The sequence below is a fragment of the Pimephales promelas genome, chromosome 25 (assembly GCF_988280905.1).
Source record: "Pimephales promelas chromosome 25, fPimPro1.hap1.1, whole genome shotgun sequence".
Lineage (NCBI taxonomy): Eukaryota > Metazoa > Chordata > Actinopteri > Cypriniformes > Leuciscidae > Pimephales > Pimephales promelas.
The window spans coordinates 18,251,735-18,271,966 of NC_142793.1; the positions used below are offsets into that span (position 1 = coordinate 18,251,735).

General features: G+C 37.2%; 1 protein-coding gene across 9 annotated transcripts in view; it reads left to right on the plus strand.

Annotated features, from left to right (window-relative positions):
- The window catches only part of ppip5k1b (diphosphoinositol pentakisphosphate kinase 1b), a 33,154-nt gene that overhangs the window by 5,755 nt on the left and 7,167 nt on the right, over positions 1-20,232 (plus strand). For 2 of the 9 annotated variants that reach the window (XM_039695235.2, XM_039695238.2), the window contains exons 4-27: positions 898-988; positions 1,082-1,173; positions 1,343-1,497; positions 1,565-1,666; positions 1,739-1,900; positions 2,002-2,123; positions 3,149-3,250; positions 3,378-3,464; positions 3,831-3,906; positions 4,334-4,443; positions 7,262-7,347; positions 7,426-7,551; positions 10,586-10,707; positions 10,970-11,152; positions 11,240-11,381; positions 11,733-11,956; positions 12,041-12,168; positions 13,753-13,876; positions 13,967-14,074; positions 14,149-14,265; positions 14,379-14,516; positions 15,383-15,479; positions 16,913-17,020; positions 18,396-18,458. In XM_039695235.2, the coding sequence (XP_039551169.1) occupies positions 898-988; positions 1,082-1,173; positions 1,343-1,497; positions 1,565-1,666; positions 1,739-1,900; positions 2,002-2,123; positions 3,149-3,250; positions 3,378-3,464; positions 3,831-3,906; positions 4,334-4,443; positions 7,262-7,347; positions 7,426-7,551; positions 10,586-10,707; positions 10,970-11,152; positions 11,240-11,381; positions 11,733-11,956; positions 12,041-12,168; positions 13,753-13,876; positions 13,967-14,074; positions 14,149-14,265; positions 14,379-14,516; positions 15,383-15,479; positions 16,913-17,020; positions 18,396-18,458 (2,865 nt within the window). The remainder of the gene's footprint in view (positions 1-897; positions 989-1,081; positions 1,174-1,342; positions 1,498-1,564; positions 1,667-1,738; positions 1,901-2,001; positions 2,124-3,148; positions 3,251-3,377; positions 3,465-3,830; positions 3,907-4,333; positions 4,444-7,261; positions 7,348-7,425; positions 7,552-10,585; positions 10,708-10,969; positions 11,153-11,239; positions 11,382-11,732; positions 11,957-12,040; positions 12,169-13,752; positions 13,877-13,966; positions 14,075-14,148; positions 14,266-14,378; positions 14,517-15,382; positions 15,480-16,912; positions 17,021-18,395; positions 18,459-20,232) is intronic. The other 7 variants (XM_039695236.2, XM_089127373.1, XM_039695237.2 and 4 more) reach the window with 5 other exon arrangements.

The following is a 20,232-nucleotide window of genomic DNA, read 5'->3' on the forward strand; positions in this document are numbered from 1 at the left end:
TTACATTGACACAAAGTAAACACATTTTTAATGAATAAAACGATTTCTGTTCAAAATTTGCTCCTTCAAGAATCCTGCAAAAATGCCTAACATTTTCCACATTATAACCATTTCTTAAGCAACAAATCAACATATTAGAATGATTTCTGAAAGATCATGTGATGATGTTGAAAATTCAGCTTTGCCGTCACAGGAATAAAATATATCAAAATGGAAAACTAGAATACTGATATTCTAGAAAGAATAAAATTCTGTTGCTTCTAACCTGAGTGATAATTTTATGTGTAAATATAGCAACTGTTATTTTGTCAGACAGCGTTTCGATTAGAAATGAGGATTTTACTGTACTTTACAGTAATGGCCCATATGTGTCTTAATGGGCCATGATTCAGTCACAAATTCATATTCGTCCTATTGTCTGACACCAGAAACTGATAAATATATCTAGATGAAAAGTTTATTTGGAATGTGGCTTTATTAAAATACATAATGTGAGCACAGAGAAGCAAACAAATGAAAAGGGCTGACTCTAGACAGAATGCAAATGTGACGTGATGATGTCATGGATATGCTAATTTGCGTATGACTTTATCTAGCGACTCTTTGAACAGCCTTTAGCTACTTTCCCTTGAAAATAGCTGGCAACAGGAAAAAAAAACTGGTGTTGAGGATGTGAGGATTTGGGGAGAAAAACAAGAGTTCTTTAGTGCATTCCAGCAAATTATTAATGTAATGTATCATAAATTAAATCGGGAGAGCAGACCACAAATGCACTGTATATGTTGTCCTTTGGAAGGAAAAAAGAAAATAACGCACTGACTGAAAATAACTCTTGCCATAGATAGTCTTGTTATACCATGTAACATTAAAATAACATTTTTTTTCCTCATCTTGAAGGATTTCCCCTTGACAAAGCAGTGGGTTATGCCAAACTAAGAAACCCCCTGCTTATCAACGACCTCAATATGCAGTATTTCATTCAAGACAGGTGTGGTAAATCTTCCTCTGAAATAATCTTGACAAGCAAACCCCGTTTGGAGAGTTGACTGAGACATAACTACCTATTTGCTCATGGCTTTAGGAGGGAAGTTTACAGGATTCTACAGGAAGAAGGCATTGACCTTCCACGCTATGCAGTGTTGAACAGGGACCCCGACAGACCAGAGGGTAAAGGTTATTTACCTTTCATCATTTTATATATATATACATCACCTTTATATATTCACTGTCATTTTGTTCCAAACCCGTATACTGTTTTGTTTCCCTGTAAGTTTCTCATAAGTGTGTACATAAAAACTCTTGTATTGCGAAAGATTGTGACATTTTGACTTTGTGACATCAGAGTGTAACCTGGTGGAGAGCGAGGACCACGTGGAAGTGAACGGGGAAGTGTTTCATAAACCTTTTGTTGAGAAGCCCGTCTCCGCCGAGGACCACAACGTCTACATCTATTACCCAACCTCGGCCGGTGGGGGCAGCCAGCGTCTCTTTAGAAAGGTACACAACTGCCAACTTTTAATACCTTTAGATTTGTTTGGTCTGGAGCTCATACTGTCTTCTGTAGATTGGCAGTCGGAGCAGTGTGTATTCTCCTGAAAGTACCGTTCGTAAGACTGGATCTTACATCTACGAGGAGTTCATGCCAACAGATGGTACAGATGTTAAGGTACCTGAGTTTCTCATGTCTAAACATCATGTGGTGGCTGGATGGTTTGTTTATTCCTGATGGATGTCGTAGGTTTACACAGTAGGGCCTGATTACGCTCACGCCGAGGCCCGTAAGTCTCCTGCTCTGGATGGGAAAGTAGAGAGAGACAGTGAGGGAAAGGAGATCCGCTATCCTGTGATGCTAACCGCAATGGAGAAGCTCGTGGCCAGAAAAGTGTGTCTTGCCTTTAAGGTAAGCCTCGCAAAAGACAAACACAGTGTTTTGTCAGTAGCTAAAGGTTAAGAATGATAATGAATGAGTTTTTTGTTTCATCAACGTCTTTTCCAACCCAGCAAACAGTGTGTGGTTTTGACCTCCTCCGAGCAAATGGCCACTCTTTTGTTTGTGACGTTAATGGCTTCAGCTTTGTAAAGAACTCCATGAAGTACTATGATGATTGTGCCAAAGTTCTGGGGTAGGTGAAGCCCTGTTGCTGCCTTCTTCTTATCTGTGGTAACTCGAAAATCGAATTTTATATATAAGAATTTCACCCTTTCTTTGAAAGTCAACACATGATCATCAAACAAACATTTCTTTTTCTGAACCAAGCTTTGAATTTAAAATGCATCTCTGCTGAAAAATATATTAAACCAGTTACCAGTCTAAACTTGTTTTCTGGTCTCCCAGCATGGTACGGCTGGTCTGTTTACTGGATGTTTGGTGGTTTGGGGCATTTTTCAGCTGAGCTCATATCTAAACCAGCTAAATACTTGGCAGGCTGGAAGTTAAGGCCAGCTTTTTATATATATATATATATATATATATATATATATAATTTCAAAGCAGCTTCACAGTACAGTAGGTAACAAGAAAATAACAGTATTCATTTTGAAAAGTTCTTCAGTTATGAAACAAGCATGTTTCAGCTGTTTAAGGAATAGTTCACCCAAAAAAGAAAATTCTCTCAAAATTTACTCATGCTTTTGTTGTTCCAAACCTGTATGAATATTTTTTTATCCTGCTGAACTTAATGAAGATATTTGGAAGAATGTTGGTAACCAAGCAGATCTTGGGCCCCATTGACTTCCATAGAATTTTTTTTACCCCCTACATAGGATGTCAATGGGGCCCGAGATCTGTTTGGTTACCAACATTCTTCAAAATATGTTTTGTGTTCAGCTGAACAAAGAAAAGTATACAGGTTTGGAACAACTTGAAGGTTATTAAATGATGACATAATTTATCATTTACAGAACTATTCCTTTAAGCAGCTCTAAACAAGACAACAGTGTCATTATTCAGCTCAATTTAGTTCAATGTTGACTCAGTCTAGTTTAATAATGGAGCAATAAGGTTAATTAAATTATGAAAGGAGCTTAATTCAGCCATAAGCAGCTCTTAAGAAAGGAATAGTGTCATTTTTCAGCTGGGATGTTCTCAGTGATATCTTATAAGATAATTTCTGGTTATTTTAGTTGATATTTGATGCATTTCCCTCAGGAACATGGTGATGCGAGAGCTGGCTCCTCAGTTTCACATTCCCTGGTCCATCCCCATGGAAGCAGAGGACATCCCTATTGTCCCGACTACCTCAGGAACCATGTGGGTTACCACTCCTGTCCTAAGAATGTATTTCTCTTCCCCTGTAGCTTTTTATTGTGGAGTCTGGCTTATTAAAACCGAGTAGTGTCATTACTTTTGAAACGGGACGTGTCATCTTTGTCTGAAGGATGGAGCTTCGTTGTGTTATTGCTGTAATTCGTCATGGTGACCGTACGCCCAAACAGAAGATGAAGATGGAGGTCAGGAACGCCTTGTAAGTGACACAGGCTGCTTTCACACTAAAACTAAATACAGTTGTTATTCTTGTTTTGAGTGCTTAAAGGCCTGTTCACACCAATAACTATAATTATAACGATAACTATTTTAGCATTCACACCAATGCACAATAAGGTTCTGTGTATTATAATATTTATTATATTCTCTTTTGTGGTCTGCCACTTTAAATACTCAAGCTATTTAAAGCATGATGGATTCTGATTGGCTCAATGTTTTTATACAAAAATGTTTTATATATCTTAATTGTTATCATAGTTATCGTCCTTGGTGTGAATGGACCAAAGATATGTCTTCGATTGAAGAATTGTATTTTTTGGTTATGATGACATCCAATTTCTTTTAGGTTTTTTGAATTGTTCGAAAAATATGGTGGCTATAAGTCCGGAAAACTCAAGCTGAAGAAACCAAAACAGCTCCAGGTGGGTCTGTATCGAAGCGCGAGTGATCTATGCATTTAATTTGTTTCTATGACAAGTGCAAGCAATTTTACACAATGTTTGTTTCAGAACAGGCTTGTCTGCAGCCTTAAGAATTATTTTCTTAAAAGCCTGAAATTTGCACCACGGAGTTAAACGGGATTGAGCTGGCTTTTTTTAAGGAATGCTGCAGCCATGAGACTCATCGAGGGGTCATGCACATTAATTTATGTCTAGGCCTATTTAATCCTATCATAACAGTTAATTAAGAAACTGTAATACATCCAGAACTCAGCCGTCCGGGTACTAACTCATCCAACGGTTTACCAAAAATATCTACATTCTACTTTATCAACTACTGCTTCCCATACAGACACATATCGATTTTAAAACTTTGATTTTAACATTTTTCAACTGTGATGTTTTACAGGAAGTGCTGGATATTGCCCGTCAGCTGTTGGCAGAACTCGTCCTACATAATGATTGTGAAATCGAGGAAAAGAAATCCAAACTAGAACAGCTGAAGACGGTTTTGGAGATGTGAGTAAACTGTTATATACCCAACCCTTCGTTTCCAACTTTGTGAGATGGTAGAAAGCGACTGTACACATGCTGTCTTCTATTTACTCCTGAAGATTCCCACTTCTTTTACACAAGATCTGGTTAAAAATGTAATAATTTCCAAACAAATATTGTATTCTTGAGTAGCTTTGTTATATAAATTAGTCGTCAGTAGGCCCATGCAGAATCTGCACAAAGGTTTGCATATATAATTATACACGGTTTTATCAGTTACGCTGAATTAGAAAAGAATGAACCAAAGAATTGTTTACTTTTGATTTTAAAATGTAAAAATAAAAATTAAGAAAAATATTAGAGATAGTTGGGACTGGTAACAGGTGTGACACACTAAATATGTTTTATGTTAATGGTTGCAAACTTGAATACATTGAATTGTAACTAGGGACGCACTGATATTTCAATTTTGCTTGATAGAAGCAGAACAGCAGGTAATTATTTTCATACTACGGCCAATAACTGAGAAATTGCAAATATTACAATTTTCGTATTGTTTTGCCTAAATATAAATTTTAAAAAATGTACCGGATTAATGGTTATTCGTTTTGAGATTACATTTAAAGTCCCCGTGAACCGGAAGTTGCAAACGATTTTTCTCCAGTGCTGTGACGTATTTCCAAGTGAAACGGAATATTGAACAGAGGGCAGGGTTTTACTCTAGCGCTCCTCCTCTCCATCTCTCGCTCATAGCAAACTAACGGTTTGAGGGGAGTGGTTAAGCGTTTCCCCACCCAAACTGTGAAACCTACGTCATCAGAAAAAGAAACCGTTCCAGACCGGAAGTAACTTTTCAGATTTAGATTAAAGATTACCAAGGTAAAACATTTTTTTAATATATTTTTACTTGCACGGATTAATTGTTCACCACAAGACTAGTAATATGCGCTAACAAAGTAAATAGGTTCAATTTTGATTTCACGGGGACTTTAACAGATTTCTTAAATTCTTTGTGTTTTTAAAGACACAACTTTAATTGTCCAAAGGTCTAAATCCACACCAATGTCGGCTAAATGATATCGTACATGTATAGATCAAGATTATGCTGTATGTCATATTGTTTCTACAGAAGGCAAGAAGTTGTCAAAGGAATTTTCTTTGCAGAGATCTTTTGAATAGAATATGATTAAATGCAAACCTAGTCAGACTTAATTTCGTTGTTAAACTTGCATTGCTATTCTGTCTTCTAGTCTTGAGCGTCATGGATGCTCATGTCAGGAAGAACATTTGATAATTCATGAACAGCTGACTGAATGTAACTGACTGTAGTGTGAGTTTGACTCATTTGCTTCCTTAGTTGTCCTCATATGGATGAGTTTCTTAACTTCATTCCTTTTCTCTCTCTTCTCCTCTCTCTGTGTCCCTCTTTGTGTCCTGGCCGGTCTCTCCAAAGGGAATCCAGTCTGAATGATAATCAGTGCGCACCCTCATATCCCCTGTCTCTTTAGAATTAGGCAAAGTGGATCCTAACCCTCATTAACCTGAGAACTTGTCCAAATTACTGACACTTTAATGAGCGCTCCAAAAATTGACCGTACCTTGGAGACGAATCCCTTTTGCGATTCTGTGTGGCATCTGCATGCCATTTTGAAAGTGTTTCTAATCCCCGACGATCCCTCACTTCCTACTCCCTCCTCTTACTGAACTCAAACGAGGGACCTAATCAACACATTATCGGTTGTTCAGGGTCATAGATTAACTAGGAAACAGGTGTTTGGGGAAGTGCTTTGCTTTGGTATGATTACATGTAATGCAGTGGAGCAAATGGTGGCAAATTCACTCCAGAGTTGGTTTCTGGCCTATGAGATTAAAAAGAACATCTTCAGACCAGGTTTAGACCAAATTGTATCATATTAGATTGATTTTTTTTTTTTTTACATTTTAACCTTTAAATGGCAGAATGGCCTATTTTTTTATTGTTTACAATTGTTTTGAACATTAATAATATTAAAAAATAGTAATAATGGCCATTTACTTACCAGATACCAATAAATTAGATATATTGACTGGTATTGATTTATTGTGCATCACTTGTAAACTTTAAGGTGCGACTGAAAAGAAATTATGTGAAAATTCTTTTGCCTTCTTTTCTGAATATTTGTTGTTTCCGAAATATTTATCATTTTTTATTTAGTATATTTATAAATATACAGTAAAAACAGTAATATTTTGAAATCATATTTAAAAAACTGTTTCTATTTGAGTATGTTTAAAAATGTATGACAAATTTGCTTTCAGCTGAATTTTCAGCATCATCATTACTCCAGTTTTCAGTCACATGATCCTTTAGAAAGCATCCTGTGCTCAAGAAACATTTCTTATTCATGTTGAAAACAATTCTTTTAATATAATTTCTTTATTACAGACCCCAAACTTTTAAACAGTAGTATATGCATATTAATTATTTATATAAAATCTATTTAAAAATATTTAGATATAATTAAATTGTAGACAAGAGACCAACCATCCAGAATTCTCCACTCTCTGCTGTATTGTGTGACTTCAAAAAAATGTGGCACTGTTGCAGAAGCCACGTTTTATTCCTCCCAAAGCCTGTCATTCCTGTAAAGACAGCCCTGTTATGGCACAGATTAGCCCGTGCCAGCTTGGGAAGGTCACTCTGATACATGTTTCCAGAAACATGGGGGGCACAGAGCACCTGCTAGCGGTTTGAGCCCAGTGCTATGTCTAATGTGTGCTGTCTGTGTTGTTCAGTGGGAGAATGCTTATAAAGAGGGGCTGGTATGTTTTATGTCCCCCTGCCCCATGTATTGTCTTTCAGGTATGGCCATTTCTCTGGGATCAACAGGAAGGTGCAGCTTACTTACTTGCCAAATGGACAGCCCAAAGCATCCAGTGAGGAGGAAGGTGTGTGTGTTTAATACATGCGTTTTAATATACATAACCTTGCTGCTGTTTAACTTTTGACTTCTGAACCTATGGCAGACACTCTGAAGGAGGGTCCATCTCTACTGTTGGTGTTGAAGTGGGGTGGTGAGCTGACCCCAGCAGGTAGAGTTCAGGCTGAGGAGCTGGGACGAGCCTTCCGCTGCATGTACCCTGGAGGACAAGGTATAACACAACACCTGCATCAGCTGGAAAGCTTTACTAATAAACCCAAATACACAATCCCAAATACCAAAAACCTATTTTAGTTCGACTTAAAGGGATACTCCACTTTTTTTGGAGTTTCTGGTCTCATTGACTACCATAGTATATATTTTTTCCTATTACGGAAGTCAATGAGACCAGAAACGGTCTGGTTACTAATATTCTTCTAAATATCAGGAAATCAGCTGAATGGATTCGAAAACGGTAAAACCCAACTGTTTAACTCTGGGGGAGTTGTAAAATGAGCCTATTTCCAAAAAAAGTGGAGTATCCCTTTAAGTGTCCATATACATTCTGTCAGAACCACTACTGTTAAATATTTTTAACAAACAGTTTGGTTTGGTATTATGGTTCTGTTCTGGGCAAGATCTTTCCGCCCATCCACGCAGCCTAGCATTTATTTGCAGGATCATTTGTTTTGGGAGCTCTGTGCTCTCTTTGCAGGAGATCATGATAAAATAGATAACATGGCAAGATATTGTGTCAGTTCTTGTGCTTGTTTTAAGGTAGTGGGGCAATGATGCCGTTTTGCAAAGCTTATAGAGGAAACCTGTTTAACGTGTTTGTTCAGTGGGCTTGGTGAACAAAAGCATGTAAGGGCAGGACTCGAGGAGGGATGAATACTTTCTTTACCTTAAGTAACAAGTTTAACTTTTAGTAGAGCAACACAAAATACCTCTTAGCTGTGGATTCTTTCCTGTAAAGTTCAGTTACTTCCCTCAGACCTCAAATTCGAGTCCATATTTGCGCACTGCACTTAATTGGATGTAACTCATTAAATGTGAGAGTTCACAGACTAACAAAGTCAAACCATTTTTTTTCTAATTTCACTGAGTTCAGACTGCAGATAAATGTGGCCCAATCTGACTCAGATCTGTTTTTGTCATGACAGTGTGAACAGCACAAACCACATGGAATTTCGATTTTGGGCCACTTCCACACGTGGTCCTAAATCTGAGACAGGTCAGATGTTTTGCAATGCGATCCCAGTTCAAATTGGCATATTTTACATATGCAAAGTTATGAAGTTATCAATATTGTTAGGAAAGGTAGTCAGTGTAGCACAGTGATGTGTCAACTCTTAAGCATTTACAGTGGCCGCTCTATTAGCAAGCATATGGCATGAGGGCTCGTATCATGCGTTTAAAAACTCTGCTCTCTTTTTTCTCGTAGTTTTTTTATATCGCCTGCGCATTTATTTGCTGGCTCACGCTATAAATAAACACGAAATCACTATAATGTTCGCCGTGTTTGGACTTCTTCTATGGCATCATGCTGCATGTCATCTTTTTATTCTTCTTTTGCGCATGCAGGTCAGTCCAGGACGATGATCTGTTCACACTGGAATCTGATATTGGACACATTTGAAACAATAATGTGAACAGCTACACAAAATAAATCGGATCTGAGCATTAGGCTTGCAGTGTGAACCTAGCCTGAGTCAGCAGTATCTTGCACTACTGGTTAATATGCTGTTCTTTACCTTCAATTGATAACTAGACAGCTGCAGGTCCCTTGGCTGTGAGTCACCTATTGACTGTGGTAAGAAGAGCTTTTGGATGTGTGTGTGTTCTTGATATTGGGTTAATGCATTGTTTGCTCCATTTATCATTTTAATTCATTGACATCTATCTCATTAAACTAATCCGATCAGAGGGGCGGCACAGTAACATTCCATGCTTTGCTTTTGCCTCTGATTGTGTGGAAGATCCCATGATATGGACATTGGTTGTACTCGGACATACTCAGATAAAACATCATGGTTCTAGTTAAAAAAATTTTCAGCATGATTAGAAATCTGAAGTCTACTCTTTTTTTTTTTTCTACATAACTTTTTCCACATCATTTGTTTGGTGATATGCGTACAACATTTTCTTAGACTACTAAGCAGCCATTATTTGAACAATCTATGACTTAAGTGGTAGTATTGTGGTAGCATCAATTTCAGGTTTATCTCCTAAATCTCATGCAAAAAAAAGTTGTTCGCTTTTTGTTAGCACATAGGTAGAATACGATTTTTCAAATAGCTTAAATTCTCTCTTTTCTATGTAAGCCTGTTTTTGCTATAAGAAAAAACAGGTCTTGGCAAATCATAATTGTCATTTATGAGATGAAAGTCAAAATAATGAGATAAAAAGGCATCATTATGACAGAGGTTTGAAATTATGACGATAAGTTGAAATTGATATGCCATAATTGTGACGGTCAACATTCAAAATGATCAATAAGTCACAATTATGAGAATGCAGAATCATGACAAGTCCAAATTCAGTTTAAGTCATAATTATGTCAAAGTTATATTTATGAGATATAAAGAGAGATAAAAAAAAGAAGATATAAAGAAGATAAAAAAAGTTTTTCGTCACAATTTCGACTTTTTATCTCATTAGGATTTAGTATCTAATTATGATTTACCAAAGCATGATTATTTTATCCTATTTGGCGGAAATGTGCTTTTTATTTATTTTATTTTATTTAAGGCCGCGTACACACAAGACAGAGCACATTGTGCTCCTTAAAATGTGTTAAAAATGTAATGCTCTTCTTAGCGCAATGACTGAATATCTTTATCTGACACACACAAAACAACAACAACATGGATAGACGGTAAGAGTGCATCACATGTGAATGGCCTCAAAAATGAATCTAACTGTCAGATAGTTTGTTTTAGGGGGCTCAACTGTTCTCGCAAATGAACATTCTGGAATCTTAAATTAGAGTTTTGTTTGCAACTTGAGTGGGAAGCACCTAAACCCGTATTACCAGTTGCTTTCAATAGTGTGGATTTATTGAAATGCATGAAATTATATTTTGAGTTTTGTAGAGAAAATCTTCAGCCAGTTGATTGTACATCACTTTATACGTACTGAGGGTTTTTAAACAGTGGTTCTGTGTCTCTTCAGACCCTTTTCTTTTCCAGGATATGCACATACATCTGGGGTTTTGTTCTTGTGATCATTGTTATTTCAAGGATTGCTTCTCTGTGCTTTGGCAGGCGACTATGCTGGCTTCCCCGGTTGTGGCCTTCTCCGTTTGCACAGCACTTACCGCCATGACCTCAAAATCTACGCCTCCGATGAAGGTCGTGTGCAGATGACTGCAGCGGCATTCGCAAAGGTTTGCCTGGGTTTTGTCTGCAGGAATATGTTGGTATCACATAATGCTTTTAGATGGGATTGATGTAAACTGCTTTTAATACTTTTAAAAAAAAAAACTGTATTATACTTTTATATTGTATATAAATTATATATATATTTTAAATAGAATATCTCATTATGTTTAAATTCAATTTTTAATCTTTGTGTTTTTATGTCATCTTGGCCTCTACTGGTTATTTCACATTAATTTACAATACATTTTTATGTCTGGCTGTGTTTAGGGTCTATTAGCACTGGAAGGAGAGTTGACTCCAATCCTCGTTCAGATGGTGAAGAGTGCCAACATGAATGGACTGCTGGACAGTGACAGCGACTCTCTCACTGACTGTCAGCAGAGAGTCAAAGCTCGATTACATGAGATCATGCAGAAGAACAAAGACTTCAGTGAGGAGGACTACAACAAGGTGAAGAAAGTCCCCATTGCTTATTTAAAAATAGCTCATTATCTCCGTATAACTAAACTAGTTCTAAATGTGTCCTGTCTCTTTAAGTTGGCTCCAACAGGCAGCCCATCTTTGGTAAACTCCATGAGGGTAATTGTCAATCCAGTCAAGACTTGTGACCAAGTTCACACCCTCATTAAAAGCCTTACATGCCAGATCTGTAAAAGACTCGAAGACCCCAAATCTGCAGGTTGGAGCTCTTTGTCTTCTTAAAAGAAGTCTTGAATGTTAAAAGTGTGAAGATTCAACTGTGAATAGTCAAAATATGAAATAATTAAATAATCAATGTAAAATGAAAATGTTGTCATCATTTACTCACCCTGAAGTCGTTCCAAACCTGTATGAATTTATTTCTTCTGCTGAACACAAAAGAAGATATTTTAAAGATTATGGGTAAACAGAGAGTTGGTTATCTTCAAAATATTTGTTCCAGCAGAAGAAAGAAATTCACAAAGGTTTGGAATGACTTGAGGGTGAGTAAATGATGACAGAATTTTCCTTTTTGGGTGAACTATCCCTTAAATGTCTGTGATATTCACAGACCTGCAGCTATACCACAGCGAGACTCTGGAGCTCATGCTGCAACGCTGGTCCAAACTGGAGCGTGACTTCCGCATGAAAAATTGCCGCTATGACATCAGTAAGATCCCGGACATTTACGACTGTGTGAAATATGACACTCAGCACAACAGTTCTCTGAGTTTGGAGGACACGCTGGAGCTTTTCCGTCTGTCCAGAGCACTTGCAGACATCATCATCCCCCAGGTAGAGGAATCGATATACGTGGCTAACAGTGTTTGTTTAATTAACTTTCTTCTTGTTTTTACCTGCACGCACACTGTCTTTCAGGAGTATGGAATCACTAAAGCGGAGAAGCTAGACATCGCTAGTGCGTACTGTCTGCCTCTGGTCAAGAAGATTCAGCTGGATCTTCAGAGGACTCATGAGGACGAGGCTGTCAACAAGCTGCATCCACTGTGAGTCTCTGTACTGGGGCACAATCCCATACTTTCTGACAGTGTGAAGGCTAAATCACTTTAAACAGAGATCTGCGAGATCTGGTGCAAACAGTGTTCACTTGACAGTTTTTGCTTGTTTATTTGTTTAATTCATAGTTCACGTTTTGATATTCGTCAGGCCATATTTATTAAATTTTGACCATTTTAGGTTCACTAAAATGGTGAAATAGTGCAGTTTTTTTTTTGTGAACAAAAATATTTAGTTTTTTATTGACAATATTTTAAAAAAGAAAAGAAAGAAAGAAATAAAACAAAATCTCCAACATTTGGAAAAATGTATAAATAAATATATTTATTTTCATTATTGTTAACATTGATGTTTACAGCTTTTTAGTCAGTTATTGTACACTCACCTAAAGGATTATTAGGAACGCCTGTTCAATTTTTCATTAATGCAATTATCTAATCAACCAATCACATGGCAGTTGCTTCAATGCATTTAGGGGTGTGGTCCTGGTCAAGACAATCTCCTGAACTCCAAACTGTCAGAATGGGAACTTAAGCAATTTTGAGCGTGGCATGGTTGTTGGTGCCAGACGGGCCGATCTGAGTATTTCACAATCTGCTCAGTTACTGGGATTTTCACGCACAACCATTTCTAGGGTTTACAATGAATGGTGTGAAAAGGGAAAAACATCAAGTATGCGGCAGTCCTGTGGGCGAAAATGCCTTGTTGATGCTAGAGGTCAGAGGAGAATGGGCCGAGTGGCCTGATTGAAGAGCAACTTTGACTGAAATAACCACTCGTTACAACCGAGGTATGCAGCACAGCATTTGTGAATCCACAACACGCACAACCTTGAGGCGGATGGGCTACAACAGCAGAAGACCCCACCGGGTACCGCTCATCTCCACTAAAAATAGGAAAAAGAGGCTAGAATTTGCAAGAGCTCACCAAAATTGGACAGTTGAAGACTGGAAAAATGTTGTCTGGTCTGATGAGTCTCAATTTCTGTTGAGACATTCAGATGGTAGAGTCAGAATTTGGCGTAAACAGAATGAGAACATGGATCCATCATGCCTTGTTACCACTGTCCAGGCTATTGGTGGTGGTGGTGGTGGTGTAATGGTGTGGGAGATGTTTTCTTGGCATACTTTAAGCCCCTTAGTGACAATTGGGCATCGTTTAAATGCCACGGCCTACCTGAGCATTGTTTCTGGTATTAGTATGGTGTTCCTAATAATCCTTTGGGTGAGTGTATTTTGATTTGATTGTATTTCAAAACAGACCTAGTTATCCAAAATTTTGAAAACTTTGTATTTGTTTATACTATCAATATTAAGGATTAAAATGAATGCAATTATAGACAGTGGTAGATTTTTTTTTTGCTGTTCTTTTAGTGTCGACTTTTGCTGGTCCTAATATTGACGTACTTAGTCCATATTTAAAACTTCTTCTTTACCATCACAAGTGTGGTATGTATTTCTGATGTTTTCAGTTGTTGTTGATTGTATGACCTCACATTGTTATTAAAGCTCTGAGGACTTAGCCGTGACCTATAGAACCTGTGAGTGATCAGATTGCGTATTTCATCCCTTTTGGTGGTTCAGGTACTCGCGGGGAGTGATGTCTCCGGGTCGGCACGTTCGGACCCGACTCTATTTCACCAGCGAGAGTCACGTACACTCCCTGCTTAGCATCTTCCGCTACGGAGGCCTGTTAGACGTGAGTGAGCGATCATCAGACACGCACATTACTCCCAGCATCATGCCTAATGCAGGTTACTACTGTTTTATTTCATCTCTGTCTGTTTAGGAACAAAAAGATGAACAGTGGAAGCAGGCTATGGACTACCTCAGCGCCGTGACTGAACTCAACTATATGACACAGATTGTTATTATGCTGTATGAGGACAATAACAAGGTATGATGTGGCCACATCAGCCGTTTGTAACCAGTTTCTATTCTTGCTTTATTTGCTGACATTTGTTTCTGTAGGACCCTTCCTCAGAGGAACGTTTTCACGTGGAGTTGCACTTTAGCCCAGGGGTAAAAGGGTGCAAGGACGAGGATAATGCACCAATGGGTTTCGGCTTCCGGCCCGCCTCATCAGAGGTCTGTGTTTCACTCGGCTTATAGGATTTTATTTACAACAGTCTTAACTTAAGAAATATTGACAATATTAATGTGCTGGACCGCTTCCAACTCTCCCATTTCATATGTAATAGAACCACGAGAAGCAGACAAACCAAGGCAGTCTTGAAGACCTTTCCCAAGATGAGCCAGACAGAGCCGTACTGAATGAGCCAATCAATATTCAGAGGAAGTCGCCACTTATACGCAACCGCAAGGCTGGATCTATGGAGGTACAGAACTGTACTATGAGCTCTGGAACTAAGCTTTATTAGAACAACTGCTGACATGTTAAAAAAATACTCGAATTTAAGGGGTATTTTAGGGCTTTAAAAGTTAAATGTTTTATATAATATTTTAATAATTTGTCTTAACAGTATAAATGCAATTATTTAACTTTGGGAACAATTATTTAATTATTTGGTAAAAAAAATCATAAAATGTAATATTTTTTAGGTCAGTAAGAGTAAAAAAAATGATCTAAAGTGACAGTAAAAAGATTTATAATGTTAAAAAAATTCTATTTTAAATAAATGCTGTCATTTATTTATTTATTTATTTATTTATTTTTCTACTCAAAGAATCCTGAAAATGTATGCCTGTTTCCACAAAAATGTTGAGCAGCACAACTGTTTTCAACATTGATTATATTAATAAGAAATGTTTCTTGAGCGCCAGATCAGCATATTATAATGATTTCCCCCTTGTGACGGCCATGTATATGAAGAGTTCAGATGCAAAAGCCTCTAAATGCCATTTGAAATTTTCTTCTTTAATGATGATTTTTATCAAACTTGTATATTTAAGTTCAGTAATTTCACTTAAATAACAATTAATAAGTAATTATCATTACCATTTAAGTGAAATCACTGAACTTAAATATACAAGCTTGATAAAAATGATCATTCTAGAAGAAAATTTCAAATGGCATTTAGAGGCTTTTGCATCTGAACTCTTCATATATACTCTGATTATATGGAGATTCTTGGTATCAAAATTTGAACCCCCCTGGTCTAACTTAAAAATTTAAATTTAAATAGAAAGAAGATATGCTTTTAAAATGTTTGTCCATATGCCTTTGTTTTTTCTCTTTTTACAGGCTCTTTCAGAGAGCAACACTTCTTCTCGTGGACTGGCGTATCGTCTCTTGCCGTCGTCGTCTCGTCAGTCCCCTGAGATCAAACCCAGCGGGCTAGGTGAGAATTACATTTCATTTGTGTTGTTTTCATGTTGAATACCTTTCCTGTCATCAGTTTAATTGGAGAAACCTTTCAAATTCTCAGAAGTGACATGGTGCAGTCGACCGTTAAACGCACTTGTTTCTGTTTATCACCAATGTCACCGTTCAAGGACCCTGCCATGCCCACTGCGTCGGAAATGTGTCCATGCTGCCAGTAGTGGTCTAAATATGGCTAATGGCAGGACTCTCTCTGCTATTCTTGTCTGTACTATATCTATCTTCAAAGAACTTTCACAAGGCAACAATACACACTGTTTCCCAGGTTTGGTTGGACCTTACTAAAGACTTACGGCATGATTTGGAAGGCACTGTTTTATATCTAAGTGCATGTTGCATCTGGCATGTCTTACATGTAGGCTTTTAAACAAATGCTGTTTTATCAGTGCTGCCCAAATGTAGAGATGTCCTTTTGAACTTTTAGAGCCACACACCTACTCCAATTACATTTAGTCAGTTTCACCCTCCTGCTCTGGCAATATATTATATGTTCCCAGCAGAAGACCTGCAGTTTAACTGGGTTTTGTTTGCAAAGGTCGTCTGTGCACCTGGAAATAAGCTTGAAGGATGGTTCAACAAAAAAAATGAATGTCAAAATGGGTCAATGACAAATAAGAGTGTCAAATAATCTAGTTTACAATGCTTCTGCAAAGTTATTTCTATTCATTTTAATTTAAAATGGTTTTGTAAAACTTGTCAAATTGAAGTACTTAATAATTTACTTTAAAAAGGCATAACTTGTTGTGGTTTAACCACCAAGTAAAAAGGAATTCAATTTATATAAATATTCAATTGAATTGTAATGTACTGTTTATTTTAAACTTTTATAACACAATATGCTTTTTCAGGTTTTAGGTTTCACAGACAGGGCTTAGATTAAGGCCTTAGTTCAGTTAGGGCATTTAAGTAGCTTTTATAAACTTGCCTTTGAATAAAAAATTACAGGTGTGCATCTTTAGACAAAGCACTGGCATTGACATACTTTAAGATTAGATGCGAGTTGCTTTCGGTTGAAACATGCATTTTAGTCTGAGACTCGACTTTAACCTCGTCTATGAAACCGGGGGTAAAGGAGGCTGTACTGTACCAACTACATCAGGGGGACTAAATGCTGCTAGGTGGAACAAACTGTAATTTGCTCTACTGTCAGTTCAAAATAAATAAAAAGAGACTTAGCACTGGGATTTGTAGCTTTTTCCTGTTGCACCGAACTGGACTTCAATGTACCGTTACATCCCTGGTAACTGTAGAACAGATCATTTCATCTTTTTTGGTGAACTATCCCTTTAACTTCTTTAAATGAGAAGCTGCATGTTCAACTAATCACTACTAATCACCTTCCTACCCCCTTCCACCCCACGTTCCACCCCACGGCATCCCTCCTACTCGCAGGCTCCCAGTGTGCAGGCCTCTTCAGTGCCTCCTTCCCCAACCTGAGAGACCTAACACGTGCTCCCCGCAAAAAGCCCTCCTCGCTCAGGAATGTGTCTTCTCAAGCCGGTATGTCCCAAACACAAACACATACAGGGTTAGAATGTACCTCACCCACCTGTGACCAGAAGACCTGAAGACTCTTACTGTATCACCACAAACGTCCCAGCTTACATTTCTTCTGAATTATTCCCGTTTACTTAATAGACTCTCACTTAATGCAGCAAAAATTTTAATACCATTTCTTGTACACTGTGTCCCTCCTAGTAACTGTGTTTCAGCATACTCCATTTAAAATATATTTGAAATTTTATTCTAGCCTTTAAAAACATCCCAAATCAAGTCATTACACACAGCAGGAGCTGTTCCTAAACCATTCGTCTTGCTGTTTATCAACGTCTCGCTTAGAGAAATAGGTTTCCACAGTAACTGAATATTATGGTTACTAATCGTGTCACCTTTGCTAACTCCAAACTGTTTATTTGCATGGTGCATGTGCACGTAAATAAACATTTGTGCATTAATTTGGTTAATTGCACAAATTAGCCATCTGTTTAATGTAAAAGGACACATTTTAGTATCCTCTGACACTTCTGGGAATGGGTTTTAATGCATTGCGATAGGTAATATCCATGGTAAAACAAACACCAAACGCTTTTACCATAATCATTAATGATTAATTGAGTAATTCTGGATATTATTATTGTTATTTTGTACGTAAACAGTTATTGGAAATTGCACTCTAATGTCCTGTATCCATTGGATAGAAATGCTTTTTAGCCTAATTTTGTCAGTATCAAATACATTATTTGAAATGAATTATTAATATAATTGTTTTGATTTATTTATTGACATTAATTATTATTTTAAATGAATTAATTTATTATTAAATTGTATTTTATATATATATATATATTAATAATAAATTAATTCATATATATTTTATAAACATGTGTTAAACAAATAAATCATTTAAAAAATAAATGTTGTTTATATATATATATATATAAACAATACATGTTTATATTTTAAATGATTTAATTGTTTGTATGAATTTTCGCCCCTCACTCCTTGGTAGCAGCATTAACAGTTTTGTCCACAGGGTGCTGCTGTGTCTCTGAGATTTACCTACAGTAGTCTGAGACATTTGAATAACCCTCAAAATACTGCCATGTCATGCTGCATCCAAAAGGACGTTGTTGCACAGAGAATGATGGATAGTTTGTTGTGACCATCTGTTGTTTTTGAGTTTCTCAATCCCTATATTGAAGGGCAACATCTGGCCCCACTGATACTTTCACCTGCTTGTTATAGAAGATTTAATGAGGGTCAGAAAGCTTGATGGTGGGAGGATTAAAAAAAGCTGGTAGTTTTGATTAAGACCAAAAGCTCATGAGGAGCACAGTGACACGAGTAATGCAGAATGCCTCTTTTATCTCCTCAGAGCTGCTCTCTATGCCGCCAGTAAAGAGATTTTCTGTGTCGTATGCCAGGCATCCGACTAATGGTATGTTTGGAGTCCATGTTTTTTTGTTGACACTCTCCTGCATGTCCTCTGCCGTTGCTTTCAACTTAGCGTTCATAATTTAGCACCGTTTGTGATTTTTGTTGAAATATTTTCATACATTAGGGAGGATTTTCTTCACCCTTTTCCTTTGAATTCACAAGACACACCCAGCTTAAATCATTCCTCCTCCTGATTGGCTAGATGCATGGGTTGTGTACCGAATATATCTCTCGATATATTGTCGTTTGTGTGACCGCATTTCATGTTGATCCACTTCATTTAGAAATGGTTAACCCTTTCATCACCATTACTGCTTTAATGATCACACAACTTTAAGTGCAGAAAAAAACCCTTCAAATTAAAGAAGACCTATTATGCTTTTTTACTTTTTCAACTTGCTCTAGTGTGTAATGTTGCTGTTTGAGTATGAAAAAGGTCAAAAGTCACTCTAAAGGAAGTTTTTTTTTCTCTACTTCCAGTGCTCATTGTTTCTGAACTCCCTGAAATGCCTTTATTGTAGGCTGTGTTTTCTTCCATCAATGAACACTTCACAATATTCCTTATATTGTGGAACTAGTACTTTGTTGAAACTGGTGGTAATGGTAAGATGCATGACATTTCCAAAACGAGCTCTAAGCAGTTGACCAATCACAACGCACTGATCCAGCCGACCAATCAGAGCACATTGCGCTTTTCGGAAGGAGGGGCTTCATAGAGACCGAAAGCAAACAGAGCGTTTCTGACAGACTGATAATAGAGGTGCTGCAACAATGTAAAATACTTTTTTTTGCAGTGTTCAAATATATTTATTGTAATTTGGATACAGTGATCAAATAACTTTCCATGATGATCATAGTTGCTAATGGGGGTGAGGGTTAACATCTCTTTTTACTTGATTCATTGTCTTGATTGCAATGACATTCTGTTTTTTTTTTAACGAACCAGAATGTTGTATGTAGGTCATTATATTTGCATGCTCTTTCTTATTGTTTGTTTCTTATCCTGTTTATCTTGTCAAGAAGAAGCAGGCTATTATTGGTCAAAGCTTCAGTTAGTGTTTTCCAAGCATTTGATGTTTCCTTAGTTTTGCCTTTTGAGATTCAGTATGTTAAATATGATCATTATACTCATTCCAAGTTTGCTCATCAAACAAGTCTGTTGCTGATGGAGTGAGCCCTCATAAAGTGAAGCAAATGTTTAGCACTAGACCTTTTTTAGCCTTTTTCTCTGTCATTTTTGAATGTTTGTGTCTCTGTAGAGAATCTAGTTCAGTTGGGTTTTGGTGAGGTTAAATTTGAAGTATTTTTCTCAAGCCCAGCGAAGAGTTGAAGTGATCAAACACTGCTTATTTCATGTGACAGTTTAACACTGCTTGAGGGAAACACATTTTGGCCTCAAATCTAAAAGCCCAGACAGGCCATCCATGTGTTCCCTATCAACACGTGTCAGTCATTTTTCCAGTCTTTTAACATATTTGACAAGACTGAGGAAGATTGTCTATTGACATGCTGTCAGCACAAATGAAAAATCCTGTTTTTCCACTGATATAGCGTTTGCAGTGCATCAGGACTTGGTTTTAATTGTGATTTATAGTAGAGTTAAAGGCTGTAATGGATGATGCAGTTGAACTTGTTGGCCTACGGTTGAAAAAAACATGCTGTCTTGATTTAATGTAAGAAAAATGTAGGGCTGGACTTAAGCAGGGGATCAAGTCAGTAAAATCAGTAAATAAACGCAATCAGATGCGGCCTGCTAACTTGAGAAATAAAGCAGT